This window comes from Macrobrachium nipponense, chromosome 17 (genome assembly GCF_015104395.2).
Source record: "Macrobrachium nipponense isolate FS-2020 chromosome 17, ASM1510439v2, whole genome shotgun sequence".
NCBI lineage: Eukaryota > Metazoa > Arthropoda > Malacostraca > Decapoda > Palaemonidae > Macrobrachium > Macrobrachium nipponense.
Genome location: NC_087210.1, coordinates 40345686 through 40367665, shown reverse-complemented (window position 1 = coordinate 40367665; position 21980 = coordinate 40345686). Strand labels below are relative to the sequence as shown.

General features: G+C 40.0%; 1 protein-coding gene across 2 annotated transcripts in view; it reads right to left on the bottom strand.

Annotated features, from left to right (window-relative positions):
- LOC135196194 (histone deacetylase complex subunit SAP30 homolog) overlaps positions 1 to 21980 on the bottom strand; it is a 113059-nt gene that overhangs the window by 34664 nt on the left and 56415 nt on the right. For both annotated transcript variants that reach the window (XM_064222793.1, XM_064222792.1), the window contains exons 2-3: positions 21699 to 21878; positions 4779 to 4916 (exon numbers count right to left, since the gene is read on the bottom strand). In XM_064222793.1, the coding sequence (XP_064078863.1) occupies positions 4779 to 4916; positions 21699 to 21866 (306 nt within the window). In that variant the 5' untranslated portion in view covers positions 21867 to 21878. The remainder of the gene's footprint in view (positions 1 to 4778; positions 4917 to 21698; positions 21879 to 21980) is intronic.

Sequence of the window (21980 nt, the reverse complement as noted above, 5' to 3'; positions counted from 1 at the left end):
GCAAGGTGCTTGCCGAGCGTCCTGGAGAATGTCTCTACTTATAGGACGTCGAGCACCTCCAAAAGCTTCCACACGTCTAAATTGCCCTTCTTATGCCGAACCAGAGACATAAGTTGTTTGACTGTGCAAAGCAGCTTGCCGGACGTCAAACTTATCAGCTTGCTTTTTCGAAGTAAAGCGAACGTTACATAACGTATACGGAGCGCCATGAGGAGAGGAGACGAATACTGAGTTGCTCCTCCAAAAGATGGAATCTAGAATGTCCTTGATTACCAAATTCTTTTGGAATGCTAGCGAGGTTGAAACAGCTCTAACTTCATGAGCATTCACTCGCAGGAGGCTCAAATCACTCTTCTGGCAAGATGAATGAGCCTCCTTAATATGTCCCTTAGGAAAAGAGCCAGTGCATTCTTCGAAAAGGGTAAATGTGGTCTCTTCCTGAGCACCATACATTACCCGAAGGACCTCTTACTTCCTTCGTTTATGTAAATAAAATTCGAGAGCCCTGACAGGGCACAGGACTCTTTCATCCTCTCGTGACGAGCAGAGAGGACGTGAAGGCGTCCTCTTCTCTAAAGCTTCTTTAGGGGGCGCGAGTCCTTCCGAGAGCTCCAAACCCCGTGTGTGGGGAGGACGCCTCGGAGGACGAGAAACAATCCTTCAAGATTCCGTGCACGTGCTCGATCTTCGGCAGCCTGGGAAGCGACAACAGGACCTGCCGAAAGGAAGCCAGATCAGCATGAAAAACCATTAACCCTCCTTCGGCTTTTGACATGCCCTCTCCCTGGTTTCCTGGGAGTCCGACAGAGGTCTAGGCCTAGAGGCGTTATGGGGCCGATCTGACGTTCCCTCCTAACGAGAGAGAGGACGTGAAGCGTCCTCTTCTCTAAAGCTTCTTAGAGGGCGCGAGTCCTTCCGAGAGCTCCAACCCTTGCGCGGGGAGGACGCCTCGGAGGACGAGAAGCAATCCTTCAAGATTCGTGTACGTGCACGATCTTTAGCAGCCTGGAAGCGTCAACAGGTTCTGCCGAAGGGACGCCAGATCGGTGGGGAGCCCCCGTAACCCTCCTTGCTTGGCGGCTTTCGACATGTGCCCTCCCCTCCCTGAGTCCTGGGAGTCCGACAGAGGTCCAGGCCTAGAGGCATTATGGGGCCGATCTGACGCCCCCTCCACAACACAAGGGGCACTACACTTCACAACACTGATTGGAGAGCGAGCACTTTAGTCTAAGATTACTTGATGTAATCCTCTAGCAGACACTTCTTCTAGGCCCGTAAGCCATACCACAGGGTTAGGCAAAATAAAATCTACAGGAGGTTAGAAGGTTCATTATTTCTAACTTCTGTTTACTGTGGAGGAAAACTCCTGATTCTAACACGCTCTAAAATGCGTACATGAATCCACTTCTTCCGTAATCAGTCACACATTACACTAATTACATTGAACTTATGCAAAGAACACATGTAAACGTCATATATACTAAGCGAGTGTCTACCAAAAGTTCCGGTAGCCTCACCTTACCCCATGCAGACAACAAAGTCTGAAACTAGGCTAACTAGCTTCAGACATCAAATGCAATGAAAAATTTACGATAGCGTATGCCTAGCCACAAATCCAAGTCAATAATCGAAAGAATAATTAGGATACTTAAGCGGCTAATGAAGTTTCAAAATCCTAGGCGGAGGTCTGTAAACAGTTGTTTACCGACCGGCGACAGAAAAAATATGAATAGAAAATGGGAATGGTTCCTGATATCCGCCTCCCAGCGGCGGGAATGGGTACTACCACCTGGCCGCCCACTGCGTGTGCCGCGAATTTTGAAATTCTGTCGGACTTCGGAGAATACAGCTATATATATATCTGTCAGGTGAGTTTCATGAACAAACTGCAATTGTAAGCTACAATACTTACAGTCTAGTAATATTCCATCAATTACCTTCATTTTTCAACAAACGGGAAGTCTCTAGCACAATATTTCGATTTATGGTGAATTTTTGAAAACTGCTTTTTTTTTTTTTACATCCACTCATTACGAATTCATGCATCATATTGTGACAATATTTTCTCTGTGTTGCTTTGATAATTTTACAATTTGTTATATACCAAAATCATCACAATTTAGTGTATACAATACGAAAAAATAATTAACTCATTAGCTTTAATGGTTTTGCTCACAGTGCGATTTGTATACAATTATATGAATTTTTTTTTTGTGCTGGCATATATTCTAATATTTATATATGATAATTATATTTTTTTTCATTTCTGATGGTTGCATACTAAACTTCAGGCAATGACAAAAAAAGGAGCCAAAAATGAACTCTCAATCTTGAAAACTAAGCGCACTGTGATTTTTTGAAAAAAATATTTTTTCCGCTTCGGCGCTTACTCTGAGACCCCCTCGGCATACGGGAAACGATTTTTATTATACCCCTTCGGCGTTTAAGGGTTAAATTTTCTTAGCTGTGGATGACAAAACCATCTTTGGCATCTTCAAGCGTTTCAAGGAAGGCATACTATCCGTAACCAAAGTCGATTCAGGAGATGATGGAGAAGTCAGCTTGAAAAAGGACAGATATGTGACGAACAAGAATTTCAATAAAGCCACATAAGGTGAAGAGGAAGCCTCCTGATCCTCTGTAGCTTCGTCTCCAGACAAAATAGGGAAAAGATCCACATCTGCAGGAGCCTGAGGTGTGGCTGCAATAACTTGTGTCCATGTCGAAACAGCCTCTATAGGAATTTGCGGCACTGCAGTGTCTCAGGTGTCTGAAGAGACACTGGCACAAGTTGAACTGTTGTTGGTGCTTGCTGGACTGTCATGGGTACTAACTGAGTTATCGGAGCTTGAACTGAAGAAAGAGGCTTATTCAGTAAAAGCAGAATACTGTTGAGCTTCGCCTGAATGGGATCTACTGTCTCAACAACAGAAGCAGCAGCAGCAGGAGCTGAGGGAGTCGAAGGGAGCTCAAGTGCCAATGGGCACTCCTGCACACCAGATACAGGAGCTTGAAGAGGAGCCGAAGAGCGACATGGAGCCTTGGGTGCCAGAGGAGCCGAAGAGCAACATGGAGCCTTGGGTGCCAGAGGAGCCGAAGAGCAACATGGAGCCTTGGGTGCCAGAGGAGCATCAACTTCCAAGAGGCAGTCGGAAGAAAAATGCTCCGGGCTGTCCCAATGACTGCAAGAAGGGTGTGGTTCTCTAGGTTTCTTAGTAGGAACCACTGGACCTGGATCCGTAGCGCCTCTCTTCAATGGTAGAGACTTGCTCCCAGAATGCCACTAGCTTCATGGAGAGGAGTCATCCGAACTTGACAATTTATGCACATCCAAGGATAGACCTTTCCAACAGCTCTCCGTTTCAACCTGGGAAGCGACAACAGGTTGAACTCAGGGGGTGACTGCTCATGGGCAGAACCTACCAACCTCCCTTGGGCTACCAGTTTGACTCCTCCCCTGCACTGGGGAGTGTGACAATAGTGACCTTTGCCTATGAGCACCGGTAGGATGAATAGCCAATTCCTCCAGTGACAACACTACTCTACAATTAGTACATAAAGTGATTATCATACGATTCCTTGGTTAGCCTAGTCTTGCAACCTCTAGCACAATACCTAAAGCTAGCTAAGTGAAAACACTTAGACCTGACGGTTACCCGGGTGTGTGTGTGTGTGTGTGTGTGTGTGTGTGTGTGTGTGTGTGTGTGTGTGTGTGTGTGTGTGTACTTCTTATCACTGAACCTAACACTTAAATGATTTGCCAAGACGGCTAATACCAGAATAGAGTACTTCACAAATTGCGATTACAAAAAGGGAGTCCAGAAAAATTTCAGGAATAACTGCAACCGACAACCATACGCATCGGCCGGCAGAAACAAACTGAGCTCTTTGCCGTGTTGTTCCCATACTCTTGCCCTGAAAGTGGGTGGGGTAATGTTACCTAACCAAGGGAAATAGATAGATAGTGCGGCACACGAATTTTGGGATTTAACTGCCAGCAAGTGAAACTCTTAGTTATATAATTAAACTGCCAGCAAGTGAAACTCTTAGTTATATAATTAAAAGTAGTTTTTCACGGAAACCCCTCTTAGCCTTCACCATCTCTCACACTGCAAGAGTGAGAATCATGAATACCCGAGAGTCAAGGTGACACAGGCACTTTGCAACTAGTATGTACATTTCTTTCCTTTGTTGGAAAAAAGAAGAAAGATGAACCTGAGGATGTATAAAGACCATGAATATGGATGGGCATATGTATGATGGATGGGTTAGAGTGTATGTGTGTGTGTGTGTAATATATATATATATATATCTATATATATATATATATATATATATATATATATGATATATACATATATATACATATATATATACATATACATATACATATACATATATTACATTATATATATATATTAGATATATTATATATATATATATTATATATATAATATATATATATATATATATAATATATATTATATATATATATATATGATTTATATCTATATATATATAATATATATATATATATATATATATATATAAAAGATATAAAAACTTATTCAATGCATAGCATGTTTTTTCATATTCTAAACTTTCAGCATTACTCACTCATTTTTTGCTTCATCTTCTATAAACAATGGCTTCAATCTTAGAATTTCCTCCCACTACTCGCGATGGAGAGAAAGAAAAAAAAAATTTCTTTTTGCACCAAAAATAATTTATCTACCTTGTGAAATGGTGTCTGTATTCATCAAAAGTAAGGTTCTTACCTGCAAATTATATAATTCAACTTCAGGATGGTCCCCATCAAATTCTCCAGAATCCTCCTCGGAATCTCTTCTCTTCCGTTTAACTCGAACACTTTGAATCACGCCTTTGTGGTACTCACATATGTAATTATGGCTGGACTGAAGAGGAAAATAATTATTTCACAAGTGGGGAAAATCATACATCAAAAGTAATTTTTTTTTTTTTTTTTTTTACAAAAAAATAATTAAAAATAAAGTTTATAAAATTTATTTTCAAATAATTACCTTTCTTTTATGATTACTATAAATTCCTGCACCAGCAGGAGGGTATAAGCTAAAAAAACAGGTGATCTAAATGATCTAGTTGTACCATCTACTGACGACTATCCAGGGTGAACCATAGTTCATTTGTCTATTGTTCTCAGATTTATTTCTGCTCACATGAATGGGGAGGTTGGGGGATGATTCATCATAATAGAGAAGTACTTGAAAAATGATAAATTTTCTAAGACAATTTGTATTTTTCATAGCTACAAACCTGAGGTCTTAACGTTATACTGCCCACCTCTAGCCGCCCCTCTGTTTTTTAAGTCATCCTGAGTTGGGAAAGACTGGCGTAGCGGCAGCGTCCTTGATCACTCATGGCCCGAGCTATGCATGAGTTGCGAGATATCACAAGATTCCTTGCTTTCATCTGCCTTTTAACCGGGTCATCTACTTTTTAACCGGATCCAGCTAGGCGCTAGAAATTATATATCCTATTGTTAAGACCTCAGGTTTGTAGCTATGAAAAATACAAATTGTCTTAGAAAATTTGTCATTTGTTCATATGCGAACAAACCTTCGGTCTTAAGAATAGGATAGACTCATACTTGGAGGGAGGTATAAGACATCCTAGACTGGCTGGGGGCCTACCCACCAGTCCAGCTCTCAAAAGAAATGGTTCTTGGAGAGGGGCTGAAGCCCGTTGAGAAGCTAGATAAATTGATATCTAACCGCTAAGAAACTGAGTGACGTGCAATGATATATGGGATAACCATTGTATATAGGGAACCAAAGAGAAACTTTGACTGTCCAATAACAAACCGAGACACCAGGGTTTGTATTACTCCCAACTCCTTGCCAAGGAGTAGAGCATATGCTACCAAATAGCGGGTAAGATATTTGTATATTGCACGACCACACTACCAGTATGACTACCTTACTCACCTGTATCAGACCAGTCCAGCAAATGATGTGTCTATTCCTTAAACCACCAGAAGGAAGAAGGAAAAGTACAAAAGAAATAAGGAGACCAGCCAACTCACTCATTCTCTCATCCAATCAATCATCTTAGGTAAGATACAAAGGTGCCATATTAAGGGCAACTATGAGTTACACAACCTGTTGGGCAGCCACCACAGGACCCAGGGAAAACATGTCCGTAAATCTGTGGGCAACATCCTTAAGACAGGAGGTGAACGTGGACTTGCGTAACCAAGTACCAGCGCTCAGCACTATGTACAGCCAAGTTCTTTTTGAAAGCCAGAGAGGGACCAATACCTCTAACGTCATACGCTCTAGCCTGCACAGACGTGGTGGTGGAATCATCAAGAGTCATGTATGCCTGTCTGGTGGCTTCCAGTATCCAAAAAGAGATAGTATTCTTAGACACCTCTTTCTTTGTACGGCTTGTGCTAACAAAACGTCTGCGGCAGCCTGGTCTAAGGTGCCGAGTCCTTTTAAGATAGCAACGCAGGGCCCGGACAGGGCACAACAAAAGCTCTTGAGCATCACCACCCACAAAGTCAGTCAGTGATGGAATGGAAAACGAAGTGACCCTGTCATCATGCATTGAGGGATTTTGGGTCTTGGCCACGAATTCCGGGACAAATTTCAAAGGACATCGACCCCCAACCCCTAGTGTGCTTCACCTCATAGCTCAGACCGTGGAGCTCCCCTACCCTCTTGGAAGATGCCGAAGCCACAAGACCTTGAACTCAAAGATCTTGTCCGCAAGAGAGAAGCGAAGAAACTTCCTGGACGTGGGATGAATAGGGATTTGGAAGTATGCGTCCCTTAAGTCTATCGACAGCATGAAGTCGTCTTCTCTTACGGCTGCCAACACTGCACGTGGGGTCTCCATCTTGAACCGTGTCTTCCTGACAAAGTGATTCAAGGTGGATAAGTCGATCGCAGGCCTCCATCCTCTTGGTGCCTTGGGCACCAAGAAGATGTGACTGTAAAACCCCAGGGACAGACACACTACTTCCTCTATCGCAGCCTTGTCCAGCATTTTCTGCACTTCCTCCCGAAGAGCCAAGAACTTCAGAGAATCTAGAGGATATGCCTTCCTGAGCTGCAGCTTGTCCGACAGAGGAGGGGAGAAGTCGAATAGTAGTAGGTATCCCACCCGAAGGACATCTACCACCCACTTCTCCGCCCCATAACTCTGCCATATGGCCCAATGGCCAGCCAGGCACAACACCCCCCCCCCCCCCCCCCCCCCCCCCCCCCGGGGCGCCTAACCTACTGACGGCCCCCTTTACCTCTGTCCCTTGGGTCCCTTCTTGGCTTAAAGGAACGAGAGCGAAAGGGGCGTTGATCTTCAGACTTAGGCTGTGTCGAATGGGAAGGCCGTGCTGAACTCGTGGTCCTCGATGGCCTACTAGGTGACAATCTCCTCGACTGCTGCTGGACTGGGGGAGGAGGAGCCGGACGTCTCTGAGGACGAGACTCCGACTTAGACACAGCCTGGTGCACCAGTCGGTCTTTGGCGTCAGGCCGGCGCCAGTCTATCTCCGTTCCTCAATGGCACCAAAGACTGTGTCGAGCGATCTCTCCATCCTAGACAAAGCCGTGTCCCTCCTAATCAGAAGAAGATTAGCCCATAAATTGGCACCGAGGTGAGCCAAATATGAAAACACCTTGGCCCCGGACTGCAACAGACTGGGAAGCGAGGAGGCACTCACCAACCCTTCCGGGAACCTATCAGAAGCTATCTTGGCAATAACCACAGACCAGAGGTCCAGCCAAGAAACCGTCTGCAACGTGAAGGCCGCCGTAGATTCCAAAGCTGAGGCATCTTGCGTTGAGCCCCTAGAGCGCAGCGACCCGTCCCGGTCTGAAACAGAGGCGTTAACCTTCTGCAAGACTGACTGAACGTGCCCCAACAAAGGAAGCTGAAGAGATGCTTTGGGGTCCTGAGTACCTCCCACCAAGGCTTCCAAGCAAGAAGGAGTGTAAGACGACCGAGCCTGAGTCCTACTTTCCAAATTGTTAAACCCAAGAATGAGATCAACAACTTCCGAAAAGGAAGACAGAAACTCTTGCGTGTCTCCCTCCTCCTGCTCCGGTAATGGAGACCGACGATGAGAAGGGTGTGTAGGCTCTTCTAATGCGCCTTCTCCACCAAAATTAACGGAAGGGTCAGCAGCCAAATAGTCCGTAACCCCTACTAACCTGTCTGGGCTGGGTCCAAGCATCGGCCTCCGAGACGAACCCACTATAACACTAGGAACATCACTTACCTCAACTGATGACCCCACATGTTCATGAATGGTCACGGGCTTGGCGGACGTACGTACGTGAGATGGGGGGAAACTCAAACAATCGAGATCGACGGAGAATCCCTTAGAGCCGAACTCTTGGAAGCACCAGTGAGAGAGGAAGGCAAACACTCCAGCTGCACCAACTCTATGCTCACTACCTTCGACCTCTTGACAGGCGCCTTCAGATCTTTACGGTGACGAATAGGCCTTGGAGAAGAAGGAGCACTAACATCATGTGCACGGGCAGGGAAGGTTGCAACACTACGCTAGCAATGTGCATGGACGGGTGTGTCTGTGTCACATGCTCGAGATTCGAGGCAGCGGACAAAGCAACTCCTACAGAACGCACACCACTAACACTGCCCGAAACCACAGCACTCTCGGGAACATGTCCACGTTGTTCCTCCCTCGAAGGCGAAGGAAGGGCAAAGTCCTTAGCCTTCCAACACTTGATACGCCGACAAGGCATAGAGGGGGGAAGAGGGAGAGGAAGACAGCATTAGTTTCTTATACACACACTTCCCAGGAGGTGGGGACAAAGCAAAACATTTCCTACCAGTCCTCCCAACCGATAAGGCAGCCAACTTCACATCCAATACAGAGTCCAACCTCTGAAGCACTGCCTGGCATATGACCTCAGACTGATGTGCCAGAGAAGGTTCCGAAGACAAGGAAGGGAGATGTAGCGAACTGGGTGGCAGTGATAACGTTACGGCTGAGCAAGGCGGAGCAGAGGAGACGACTGGGAGACACGTCATTGATGTGAGCGACATCACAGCTTCCCCTCGGTGTGAGGGGGAAAGAGACGCCAGTGGCGGAGGAATACGTACACAAAGATGGACCTCGTGACATCATCAACGGGGCTGATGCCGCAGCGTCACTCCGACTCGAAGCGGTGGCAGACACTGGCGGAGCAATACAAGATGGCTGACTGCTGCTACCCACGAAGATGAGGCCGGGAGGAGGGGGGATGGCCTGGCCAGACCGGGAAGGGAGGGTGCGAGCCTCCACAAAATGTGCTAGCAACCCCTCCAAGGACGGGGTACCCCCTAGCCCAAGCGTCTTCCAAATCGCCGCCATTTTGGACGCCTCTGACACTGGAAGAGAAGAGATTGATGAAAAAGCCTCACCCTTCTCGGGAACTAAATAAACTCCCGAGGAAGAGGGGGCTACCCTGGCGGCCTCCCGATACTTCCATCGACGAATCAATGGAAAAGAAAGGAGATGCGGGGACAATGCTACTATGGGGGTTGACTACTGCAGGATGCTAAACATCAGGAATAAGCCCAAAACCTTCCCAAGTAGAAAGAGTCAAAACCCTTCAATGTTCTCTCTTGCCATAAAATGACTTCCACTGCTCCTTAGGCCACGCCCGGCATTCCGTGCAAGGATTCGTAATAGTAAAAAAATTCGAACAACACCTACTGCTTGTGATGTGAGGGTCGGTCGCTGCTGAAGCCAAAAAACGAGAACAAGGAAAACCTGGAACTCCGGGGCACATACGCTGATGCCGAGAAGGAGCAGAAGCCATAATACCATGCAAACACACACACACTAAAAGAAACGAAACGGCCAATGAACTGGGAAAAGGCCAAGAGAGGTTAACACAACTCTAGCCCAGGCAGTCAAAGAAAAGACTGGCGTAGCGGCGTTGTACTTGACCACTCATGGCCTGAGCTACGCATGTGTTGCCAGATATCACAAGATTCCTTGCTTTCATCTGCTTTTTAACCAGATGCAGCTAGGCGCTGGAAATTATCCTATCCTATTGTTAAGACCGAAGGTTTGTTCGCGTATAAACAAACAAGTTTTGTGTTGATCTTACCTCTCCATTATGGATGCTGATTCCCACAGTGAAAAAGGAGGTGACTAAGTGTATGAGGGCCCAAAATTAAACTCCAAAAAGCACAAAATACATTCTATTTTAATAAAGTTTAAAAAATAAACTTTATTATAAACATTTCTAACTTTTAAAATTAATCTTACCTCTATCTGATAGTTGATTCCCACATTGAAAGGGGGTGGATAAATGTATGACCGAAACATCAAACCTCTAATAAATTATGTCCATAATGAGATGCTGCTTGCCAACCAAATCAACTATACAAATCAATAAATCCCTAGCTAAATATGAAAATTAGAGTAGGAAAATCTTAGCATTCAGGATGAGTTCCCCAGCTGAAATGAGGGAAAAATGAGCTCTGTAATCTACATACTGAATCTAAGTGCAGTAAATAATGCAAGCCAAATACAAAGTTTCATCTTCATTGTGCTGCATTTATTTTTGTTTTGTTTGTTTGTATGGTGTTTTTACGTTGCATGGAACCAGTGGTTATTCAGCAACGGGATCAACGGCTTTATGTGACTTCCGAACCACATCGAGAGTGAACTTCTATCACCAGAAATACACATCTCTCACTCCTCAATGGAATGGCTGGGAATTGAACCCGCCACCACCGAGGTGAGAAGCAAACACCAAACCAACCATGCCACTGAGGCGCTGTGCTGCATTTACAACCTCCTCTTGAGTGAGGCCTTTAATTAAACTAAAAGTGGTTGCCACAGCTCTTACATTGTGGAATTTTACTTCCTCTTGTGGTAAAAACGAAGGGCCTAGGTCCTGGATTCATGCACACTTCCTAACCAAGGTCTTAAGGAAGGAAGCAATTGTGTTATACATTTGGCTTCCTGGGGCTACAAAAAATAGTTCTTAACCATACTTCTGAGATCCACAGTCCTTTGCATGTAAAGTGAGAAAACTGACTGGACATTACAGAAGTCTTCCTCATCTGGTACCAAGGAAGATACACTGGGGATTCAAAAGAGGGAGGCAAGAACTCAAGGCTTGAAATCATTCTTTGCCCTAAAAATTGGCAAAATGTAAAACACAAGGTACAAAAGAAGGCCTATGTCACTGCTGCATTTTGCCAAAGTCAAGACCAGCAAGAATTATCTCTCAATTCTTAAAGCAAGAATAGAGAATATCAAATAATTACGGAAGGCTATACTCAATGGGTTCGAGTGGGGAAAAGTTTCCGGAACTTGAGCAATACAAAAGATTGAGGAGTGTCAATTTGGAAAGAGCATGAGCTTCTTTAACATCCTTGCTGGAGGAGGTATACCCAATCCAGTGTGCCTCAACACTGAAGCAGCATGGTTGGGAACTGACAAATCTTTGGTACAGAAGAGGTAAATCAGATTTGGTTTTAACATAATAGGATAATCAGTGAATCAAGCTAGGGCTATTAAAAAGTCTTCTTTCTGAATGAGGCATCTTTCAATGGTTCAAAAGGGGGGCCTGAAAGCCACTTTAACCCTCTTACGCCGAAGCGGTAAAAAAAAAATTCTCCCCCGTGTGCCGGAGGTGTTTCAGAGTGAGCGCGGAAGCGGAAAAAATATTTTTTTTTAAAAATCACAGCGCGCTTAGTTTAAGATTAAGAGTTCATTTTTGGCTCCTTTTTTTGTCATTGGCTGAAGTTTAGTATGCAACCATCAGAAATGAAAAAAATTATCATTATCATATATAAATAATGCGATATATGATAGCGCAAAAACAAAATTTCATATATAATTGTATTCAAATCGCGCTGTGCGCAAAACGGTTAAAGGTAACAAGTTACTTTTTTTTCATTGTAATGTACACTAAATTGCAATCATTTTGGTATATAACACATTGTAAAACGATAAAAGCAACACAGAGAAAATATTATCACAAAATAATGCATGAATTCGTAAATCGCGGACGTAAACAAATATTTTTTTCAAAAATTCTCCATAAATCTAAATATTGTCCTAGAGACTTCCAATTTCTTTCAAAATGAAGACAAATAATTGAATATTACTATACGTACTATAAGAGTATTAGCTTACAATTGCAGTTTTCGACCATATCTGACGAGTTAAAGTTGACCGAATGTCAAATTTTTTTATATGTATTTTTTATATGCAATTATTTCGGAAATAAGAAAAGCTACAATCTTCAAATATTTTTAGTTTTATTTTACATGAAATTGCGCACATTTTCATATATAAAACTCTATGAAATGCCTAATATGAAACGGAGCAAATATTCCGAGAATGGAACGTACATATTTCGGAGATTTGTGGCGGAGAATCCGCACGCGGAGGGAAGGAAAGATTTTTTTAAAATTCACCATAAATCTAAATATTTTGCTAGAGACTTCGAATTTGTTTCAAGATGAAGATAAATGACTGAATATTACTAGACTGTAAGAGATTTAGCTTACAATTGCGTTTTTTGACCATTTCGGTAGAGTCAGAGTTGACCGAACGTGGTTTTTTTTCTATTTATCGTGACTTATATGCAAATATTTCAAAAATGAGAAAAGCACAACATTCAACTATTTTTTGTTGTATTCTACATGAAATTTAGCACATTTTCATATATAAAACTTTATGTAACGGCTAATTTAAAATGGTGCAAACATTACCACAATCGCACGTATGATTTTTTCAGAAGAGTTACCGAGCAGACGTAAAGAAAATTTAATTTTTTTCATAAATTCACCATAAATCGAAATATTGTGCTAGAGACTTCCAATTTGTTGCAAAATGAAGGTAAATGCTTAAATATTACTAGAATATAAGCGTTTTAGCTCACAATTGCGTTTTTCGACCATTTCGGTAGAGTCAAAGTTGACCAAAGGTTGAAATTTTGGCAATTATTGTTATTTATATGAAAATATCTCAAAACTGATAAAAGCTACAATCATGAGTATTTTATTGTTGTATTCTACATAAAAATGCGCACATTTTCATATATAATACTTCATGTAACGGCTAATTTACAATGGTACAAAAATTATGTCAAAGTGACGAAATAATTTCAGAGATGTGTCACAGATACTTTTTAGTGCGGCAAGAAAGAAATTCGCGCTTGCGTGCCTGCGTAACTATTGTAAACAAAACAACACCTTGATCCGTGAACTCCCAGCATCCCCCAAGGCGCGTGATTCAAAAGTTTTAGGCTGGTAGGCCTTCAAGTATTTTTCAGCGAATTTAAAAAAAAAACTTTTGTAAGTCGACGTAAAATACGTCCAGTTGGCACACGGGAGACAAAAAATTTCGACGTAAAATACATCCAGTCGGCGTAAGAGGGTTAAAATCTCCAGGCCAAAGAACCTTTTCCTCTTTTACATATTCAAAGATTTAACTAAGTCTGTGATGTCTTAGTTTACTGAAAAATCTAATCCTCTATGTCTGAAAACAGAGTTGTTTACAGCTCTATAACCCTTGATCATAGATGCAGATAAGCCTCTGGAATCTCTGAGGAAAAGAGATTAAGTCTGCAATTTCTGTCTTAGTTGTCTTGAGAAGATGAGATACATTTTTGTTTGCACCATTGTGGAAGATTGACCTCTTATTTTGATAGAATGTTGCAGAGGATTTACGTCTACATTCTAAAATCGCTCTAGCAGCCTTTCTGAAAACCCTTTTGCTCAAAGTAATCTGTTGCCAGTTTGAATCCTGTCAGCTTGGGAAGTCCACTATCGGTTCCAACAGATCTGGAAACCACTCTTTTAGTGGCCAGAATGGGGCTACCAAAATCATGGACATATTCCTGTGTTAGCAACTTGTTTAGTACCTCCCTTATTAACCCAAATGGAGGGAAGGCATAAAGGAATTTGTCCAACCAATCCTGTAGCATTGCATCCATCACCAATGCTAAAGGGTCCAGTACTGGGGAGAAGAATGTTGGTAGTCAAGAATTTCTGAGCGTAGCAAAAAGATTGATCATAAGTTTTCCCCACAACCTCCAAAGGGACCCCTAGACCTTCTGATCTAGAGTCCACTACGAGGGGATCACTTAATTCTGCCTGCTCAACTGATCTGCATGGACGTCGAGTTTCCCTTGCACAAATCTTGTGACGATTGTTGTCCAATTCTCCTTGGACCATGACAGGAGATCTCTTGCTGCTTCACACAGTGAAAAGGAGAACGTTCCCACTTGTTTGCTGATGTACGCTAGTGCTGTCATGTTGTCTGAGTACACTGTTATTATTCTGCTGTCCCCTTTGATGCAAACCTCCTGAGAAAATATCCTGACACTTTCTTGGTCTCTAGTAGAGCTCCCCAAACTATGTACGACGCGTCGCCATAGAAGTTCAGGTCGAGGTTCTGTGGGTGAAGAAACTTTCCATCCTGGAGTCTTCCTTCTGATTTCTACCACAGCAGATGACCTTTTATCTCGTTACCGGAAACACAAACAAATCGAGCAGTCTTTTTCTGTCCCAGCTGGCCCTGAGGTAGAAATGAAACACTCTCATGTGGAGTTTCCCTAATGACATGAACTGCTCTATCAAGGCCAAAGTCCCGATCAAGCTCATCCATTTGTTGGCCAAGCTATGTTGAAGGGTAAGAAACTCTTGTATTGTCTGAAGGCAAGACTCCACTCTTTTGGGGGATGGAAAAGCCCAAAAAAGAAGTGTTCTGAGTCATCCCCAAATAAACTACCTCTTGAGATGGAACCAACCAAGACTTTTACAAGTTTATTAACAAACCTAACTCCTGAGTAAGCATTAGAGTCCTTTTTAAGACCTCCATGCACTGCTCCTTTGACTGAGAGCAAAGGAGCCAGGCATCCAGATACAGAACTATCTTTACTCCTACTAGATACAGCCATCCTGCCAGAGGAGCTAGAAACCTTGTGAACACCAGTGGGGCTGTCGACAGCCCAAAACAGAATGCTGTGAACTGATACTCTTAATCGTGGAATACAAATCTGAAATATTTCCTTGATTTTGGATGCAATGGGATGTGGAAGTATGCATCTCTCATGTCTGTAAAGACCATCCAATCTCCCTGGCGCATTGCCGATAGAACGGAGCGATTTGTCTCCGTGCAAAACTGTCTCTTTTGAACAAAAACATTCAAGGTGCTCACATTTAAAACTGGTCTCCAACCTCCTATTGATTTCGGCACCACAAACAGTAAAGGTAGTTATCGACTTACGACAGTACAGTAGTTTCCCCGTATTCACGGGGGGTGCGTACCAGACCCCCCCGTGAATAGTTAGAATCCGCGAATGTTTGGAACTACTATAAAAAGGCTAAAAACAGCCTATTTTGTTAGTTAAAACTCATGAAAAACCACACATAATTTCATACTTGGTTTTTTTAATAGTTTTATCACAAAAAGTGCATTTTATGATGAAATTGATATAAGTGCTGAACGTAAACAAAAGGTGGGTAGTCTTTTTTTTTATTTTTTATTGTTTGTTTGTGTATTATAGTTAATGATTAATTAATAATTAATTGAAATGAGTACATACTGATTACAGTAGGGCCTCGATAATCGCGGGGGATAGGGCCCAGAACCCCCCGTGATAAGTAAATACCCGTGTTATCCTGGTACCCCCCTCAAAAATTGCTTTAAACTGCCTACTTTAATAATTAACCCACCCAAGACCACTATTTCAATGTTTATAACTGCCTACTTTATTCAAGCACCAAATATGTCTTCAACTATCACCTTAAACTAGATTCAAGACAGTTTCAAAGTTATTCTTTCCTATCTTCAATTTCCCCTTCATCAGATCAGCAAACAAAAGTATATTACCTAACAATTCCTTTCTATATTCATGATTTGGCTACTGCACCAAACTTAAAGTACATAGTATATCTATTTCGTGAATGAATATATTTATGATAAAAAAAAACATGATTTACTGTAATGATTACAGCACCCAACTATAATATTAATGTATAAACAGCAAAATACAGCAATAAAAATCTATTTTTGCCTTTTGTTTACATTTAGAATCAGCTGATGGACGTTTATTACCAAAAGAATTACTTTGGAAAACAATTATTGCTAAAAGAAACTAATTTATTAATGGAATTATTATTTTTAACTTTGTACATAATAGTTTATGATATTACAATACAGTAATTCATATTTCATTAGAGAGAGAGAGAGAGAGAGAGAGAGAGAGAGAGCGAGCTTAGAACGAGAGTAACTGTTGACTAGCTTAGCTCAAGAATAACAATGAAATTTGTATTTTAAATATTTTTATGGTGATAAGAAATGAAACATAGATAGCGATAAGATATTCTCTTGTATACTGTTATAATATGTGATAATCATTGAGTCAACTATAAAAGTTGTATTGAAGCACAGTTTTGTAAATCACAGAAAGAATAAAAATATGGCAACACATTTGTACCTACAAATGTCGGGGAGCATCTTGTTCTTTTATTACGATAATAATAGATCAGTAGTATTATAGTTTTTTTCTGAGAGAGAGAGAGAGAGAGAGAGAGAGAGAGAGAGAGAGAGAGAGAGAGAGAGAGAGAGAGAGAGAGATTTTGCTATTTACATTCATAGTATTTGAAAATTTGTAAATGAGTTTATCCTAAAAATGCATTTAGTCATGAAAAGAGGAAGAAAACACAGTAATTAGTGAATCTTGCTCTTATGATAAAATTCGAGATTTCCTTAATTTTACGGAATATAGTATTTGGGCTCCACAAAAAAAGTAAGTAAAGTGATTTATGAAAGAGTTTAGAGGATACTTATGTAAAATACATCGTAGTTTGTAGAACGGTGTAACCACTATCCCATTGTGTAAAAATAGTATGTATGAATGAGACTGTAGGTTTGGTGATGTCACGGTGATCATACTTATTTTTTTTCATGAATGAATATACATTTACGATCAAAAATAGTTACTGTACTGCTTACAGTATCATACTGTAATATTAATGTAATCACACCAAAATAAAGTAATCAGTGCATACTGTAACCTTGTAAAATGTATTTTTGTCTTTTGAAAAATGCATTCCCCAAGGAATTATTCCTTGTAGAGGCTTTTTAGTATGAAGATATGCCAATAATATATAAGATGCGTTTCATTATGAATATATGACAATAATGTATAAGGTAAGAATGGTTTTATTACATTTATGCTTCGTCGCCGATGGCAAACAACAATACAATAATCTATGAAAATTATCGTTTGTATGACTGCAGTGTTCATAGAAGTTGATTACGTTATACCAAAACAATAATGAAGTTCCAAATGAAAATTAATGTTTTCCTAAATGTTATTACTACTGTAATAACACTACTACTATTAACATTTCTTAAAGGTTAAGAATGACAAAAGTGCTGTGAAGTGTAACTCAAGGTTTACATTTCTGCTGGCCAAGTTGATGTCAATGATGTGGAATTATTCCATGAATAGGCTATATATTTAATGAAGATATGCCAATAATATATAAGGTGAGAATGGTTTTATTACCTTTATTGTCAGTTAATATCATAAAGTGAATCTGTTAATGCATTTGCTGGTTATTGGAACCAGAGGAGGCTTAGCCTACCACGGACAAGCCTGCGATGCTGCGATTCATACCAGCGATATAGACTGAGAAATGGTCCAAGGAAAAACTTGTGATTAACTGAATCCGTGATTGCTGATCCGTGACTAAGCGAGGCCCCACTGTATTTATACATTTTATTGGCATATTCTAAGATTTTAGCTTCTTAGGTTTAGATGTCAGAATCATAGACTAGGCTACAGTAGCAACTGCTAACATAGGCTAGGCTTATTGCAAAGGGACATATGCTAAAGTCCTAATATATGCAGTAAAAATGGGGTTGAACATTACATGCAGTTGAATATTACTCAAGAATGTACAGTATTTTGCCTTTTTGGAGTCATATTTCTTCCGTTGGATCGGCGTCATAACCCTAGAACATGTGTTGTAAGCCTGGAAATATAATTTACTGGGGTGTTTTTGAAGGGCTTGGAACGAATTAAGAAATTTACATGTAAAATGCGGTTCAAGATACAAAAAGCTCAGGTTACGAAGGCCACCTCGGAACGGATTAATTTTGTATCCTGAGGTACCACTATATATTTTATATATATCTATATATATATATATATATAGATATATATTATATATATATATATATATATATACAGTAGAGACCCGGTTCACGACCGTATTAGAACTCGACATAATCGGATTTCGCCACTAAATTTCCAATAAACTTTGTATCTGTTTTCAACCAAAAAACCAGTTTCCGACCCCCGACCATATGATGTTTGTAAACAAAACTGTTTCCGCCAGCTGCCGCTAGTTGGCGTCATCCAGTGCTACCAAATGTAGCATAATTTCATGTTTTTTAGCATAATTTGACCCAAGAATTGGAGCTTAGCATAATTTCTTTCACACTTAGGGTTCTAGTACAATTTTAGAATGTATTTTCACTAAAATTTTAAATAAAATGCAGAAAATTCCTCAATTTCATACACAGCTATAGTGAATGTATCTTCAAGTGAAATTGCCTCAAATGCAGCACTAACAAATGAGTTAATTTGCTAAGTTTGAACCCAACTAAGGAATGTTAAATTTTGTGAATATAAATAAATACCCACAGTGGCATGACAAACAATCAGTAAAGTGTTAATAATGTTTTTTCTTCATGAGTAAAGAATTACTTTTTTTCCTTTTTTAAGTTTTGTTTTTTTCAGTAATCAAAATTTTAATTATGTCTGAAGTGATTTTACCACAATTTTCAAGTATTTATTCATTGTGTATGTGATCTATTAAAGAAAAAGTGTTTCAGTGGCATGATAATGATCAAGTAATAAGTACGTATGTTTTTCTTCTTGAGTAGAGACTGGTTTGTTTGTTTACCTTTTTTTTTAGTTTTAATTTTTCAGGAAATATCAGTAAATAACAAAATGTTATATTTGAAGTAATTTTCACACATTTTCAAGTATTTATTAATTGTTTATGTGACCTGTTAAAGAAAAATGGTTCTGAGTGGCATGATAATGATGCAGTAAATAAGTAAAACTTGTTGTTTTTCTTCACATTTGTATGTGTGATATTCACACATTTGTCAAATAGTATAATAGTGATTGCATATCAAATAGTGTACTAGTGATTGCGTATGTGATCTATTAAAGAAAAATGGTGTTTTATTACGAGTTTCCTAACATCATCAAATTATTAGTTATAATATTGTCTGTTCGTCACTTTTTATCATTTCACCAAATATATAAATGTTTTAAATTTCCATTACATCGTCGTTTTAGCTCAAATGTATTAGAGAAATGAGATAATGATAGATTAATAGCATAATTCTGGCACAAAATTGCACCATATTTGGCATAAATTCTTGCTTGGACCGACTAGCATAATTTAGCAAAACCGGTTGGTAACATTGGTGACGCCACTCAGTGACTCAGCATTGTTTAAAGTCGCAACTAATGTTTACAAACATTCAAACATGTGTCGTGTCTTGTACACCTTGCGCACATTTCGTTTGCTTTTTCGGTGGTATCAACGTACACATATTCTAAAACCATGCTCACACTTGAGACGCGCGTTTCAGTAGCAAATGCAATACGTATTTAAGTGTTAGGTTTGGAGTGAAGGCAATGTTACGTACGTAGGTTACATGTGCGGTTCGGGTTAGACGAATGCAATCTTTAACCTTTTTTAAGCTTTCCGGTAAAGAAGAAGTTAAATCATAGTTTATATCAGAGAAGCTACTATGCCATATTAAGTGCGTAGTAATCAAGAAATTAAGAAGAATCTTTTATGTCGTACTGTAATACGTTAATGTTTACGTGTAAGATTTGGTAGTGAAACCAGTTACATACGTAACATGTTCGGTTCGGTAGCAACGCAATCTAAGCTTTTTAAGCGTGCCGGTAAAGAAGAGGTTAGCCTTAGGTTAACTCAGAATCCGCTACGGTATACAATAATTATAGAAATTAAGTAGATTCTTTTATGTCTACTGTAAAAATACGTCATTGTTTACGTGTGAGATTTGGTAGTGAAACCACTGTCACATACGTAACGTGTGCCGTTCGGTAGCGAACGCAATCTTAATCTTTGTTAAGCTTGCTGGTAAAGAGGAGGTTAGCCTTAGCTTAATCAGAGAAGCTGCTATGGTATAGAATAATTATAGAAATTAAGAAGATTCTTTTATGTCTACTGTAAAAAGACGTCAATGTTTACGTATGAGGTCTGGTAGTGACACAGTTTACATATGCAACGCGTGCGCGGTAACGAACGCAATCTGTATGCTTCGTATAAGCGTCCTCCTAAAAAAAAAAAAAAAAAATGAGGTTAGCTTGATATTAAACTCAAGAGATGCTGGTATGTAATGGTATAGTAATTAAAGACATTAAGAAGATTCCTTTTACTTATGTGTACGTAATATGTACCATGCAGTACCATAATAATTGTCAAAGTCCAATAAGCTTGAAACCAGCCCTGATATTGGACAATTTGCCGTAAAAGACGCACCTTTTTTTATAAGGACATTTATGAAACAAAATCGTTAGTATCATAACATTACATTTACTGAAAGATAATTTTCAAGCGATTTTGTATACAGTATTGCAGTCGACTCCGTAAAAGATTTACCATAAATTAATATCGAATGTAAATGTTTCTAGGCTTATAGCGAGATATGGTTTCTTTACTACCATAGTCCCGATATAAACCACCAGGGCTGCGCTATGGTTTGTTTACATCCTTAAATGCCGACTTACTGTAGGCAAATTTTTGCAAGTTTTGATAAATATAGATTGGGTTTAATTTTAATAGTTTATTAATTTACTGTAATAATTAGACTTGCTTTTCAATGCTTTTATTATGTTAGCAACACGTTTTATGCCTACCCACTACACTACGTTCTACTTACTATTTACCTAGGTAGCCTATGGAGCTTGGTCAACAATCAGTTGGACACAGGGTAGTTTTCTTTTATACTGTATATTACACATTTAAAATTATAAATATACGTTTAACATGATATTTATTTAACTTTTAACTTATTTAGTTGTAATTTACATGTAATGTATTGTATAAAAAGGCAAGGTTAGGGTAATAACTGATGGTCAAGAACGGATTAATCCATTTTCAGTTATTTCTTATGGGAAAACTTGATTCAGTTCTCGAAATAATCGAATTTCGACGCTCCTTCTGGAACGAATTATCGTCGAGAACTGAGGCTCTACTGTATATATATATATATATATACGTATATAACTTGTACTTCACCAATTTCCAAGAAAAAAACAGCAAAAACTTCAAAGTCCAAACCAGCTGCTGACCCACAAGCTTGTCGTAAGCCAGCAGAAACAAATTGAAGCACCTGGCTCAGTTGTTCCTCTTCTTCCCAAAAGCGGGAGGGACTAGTTACCTATAGCCAAAACAATGAAGAATCGCTACCAAAAATTCTTAATTTTAGCTGCTGGTGCTAGATTCTGTTAGCCATGTAATTACTTAGCAAGTTACTTATGTAAAAAATACCCAACAAAGAATTCTTAGCTATGTGTATTGGTAGTGAGGGTTACAACAGTATCACAGATAACACTTAAAAATTGTTAAAAATCAGAAAAAACTTTAAATGTGTTTACCCCAGAATCCATATGCAGCCGAAGTTTCCTCTGTGCAACAGTTTTCTGTATCCTTTTGTTATAGGCAGCATTGCCTGCTAACTGTGTGCAGCGTTCACCTGCATCTACTAAGCAACACACCTGGTCATGCTGGGAATTGGAATCCTCCTCTGTACTTAGTCCATTCATTTTGACCGTAATCTGGAATAGGTACATAAAATATAGAAAAACCACATGCTGTTCCATATTATATACAACTCTCTTTGAAGACTATTTGAAGGATAAAATTCAAAAATTTGTTTG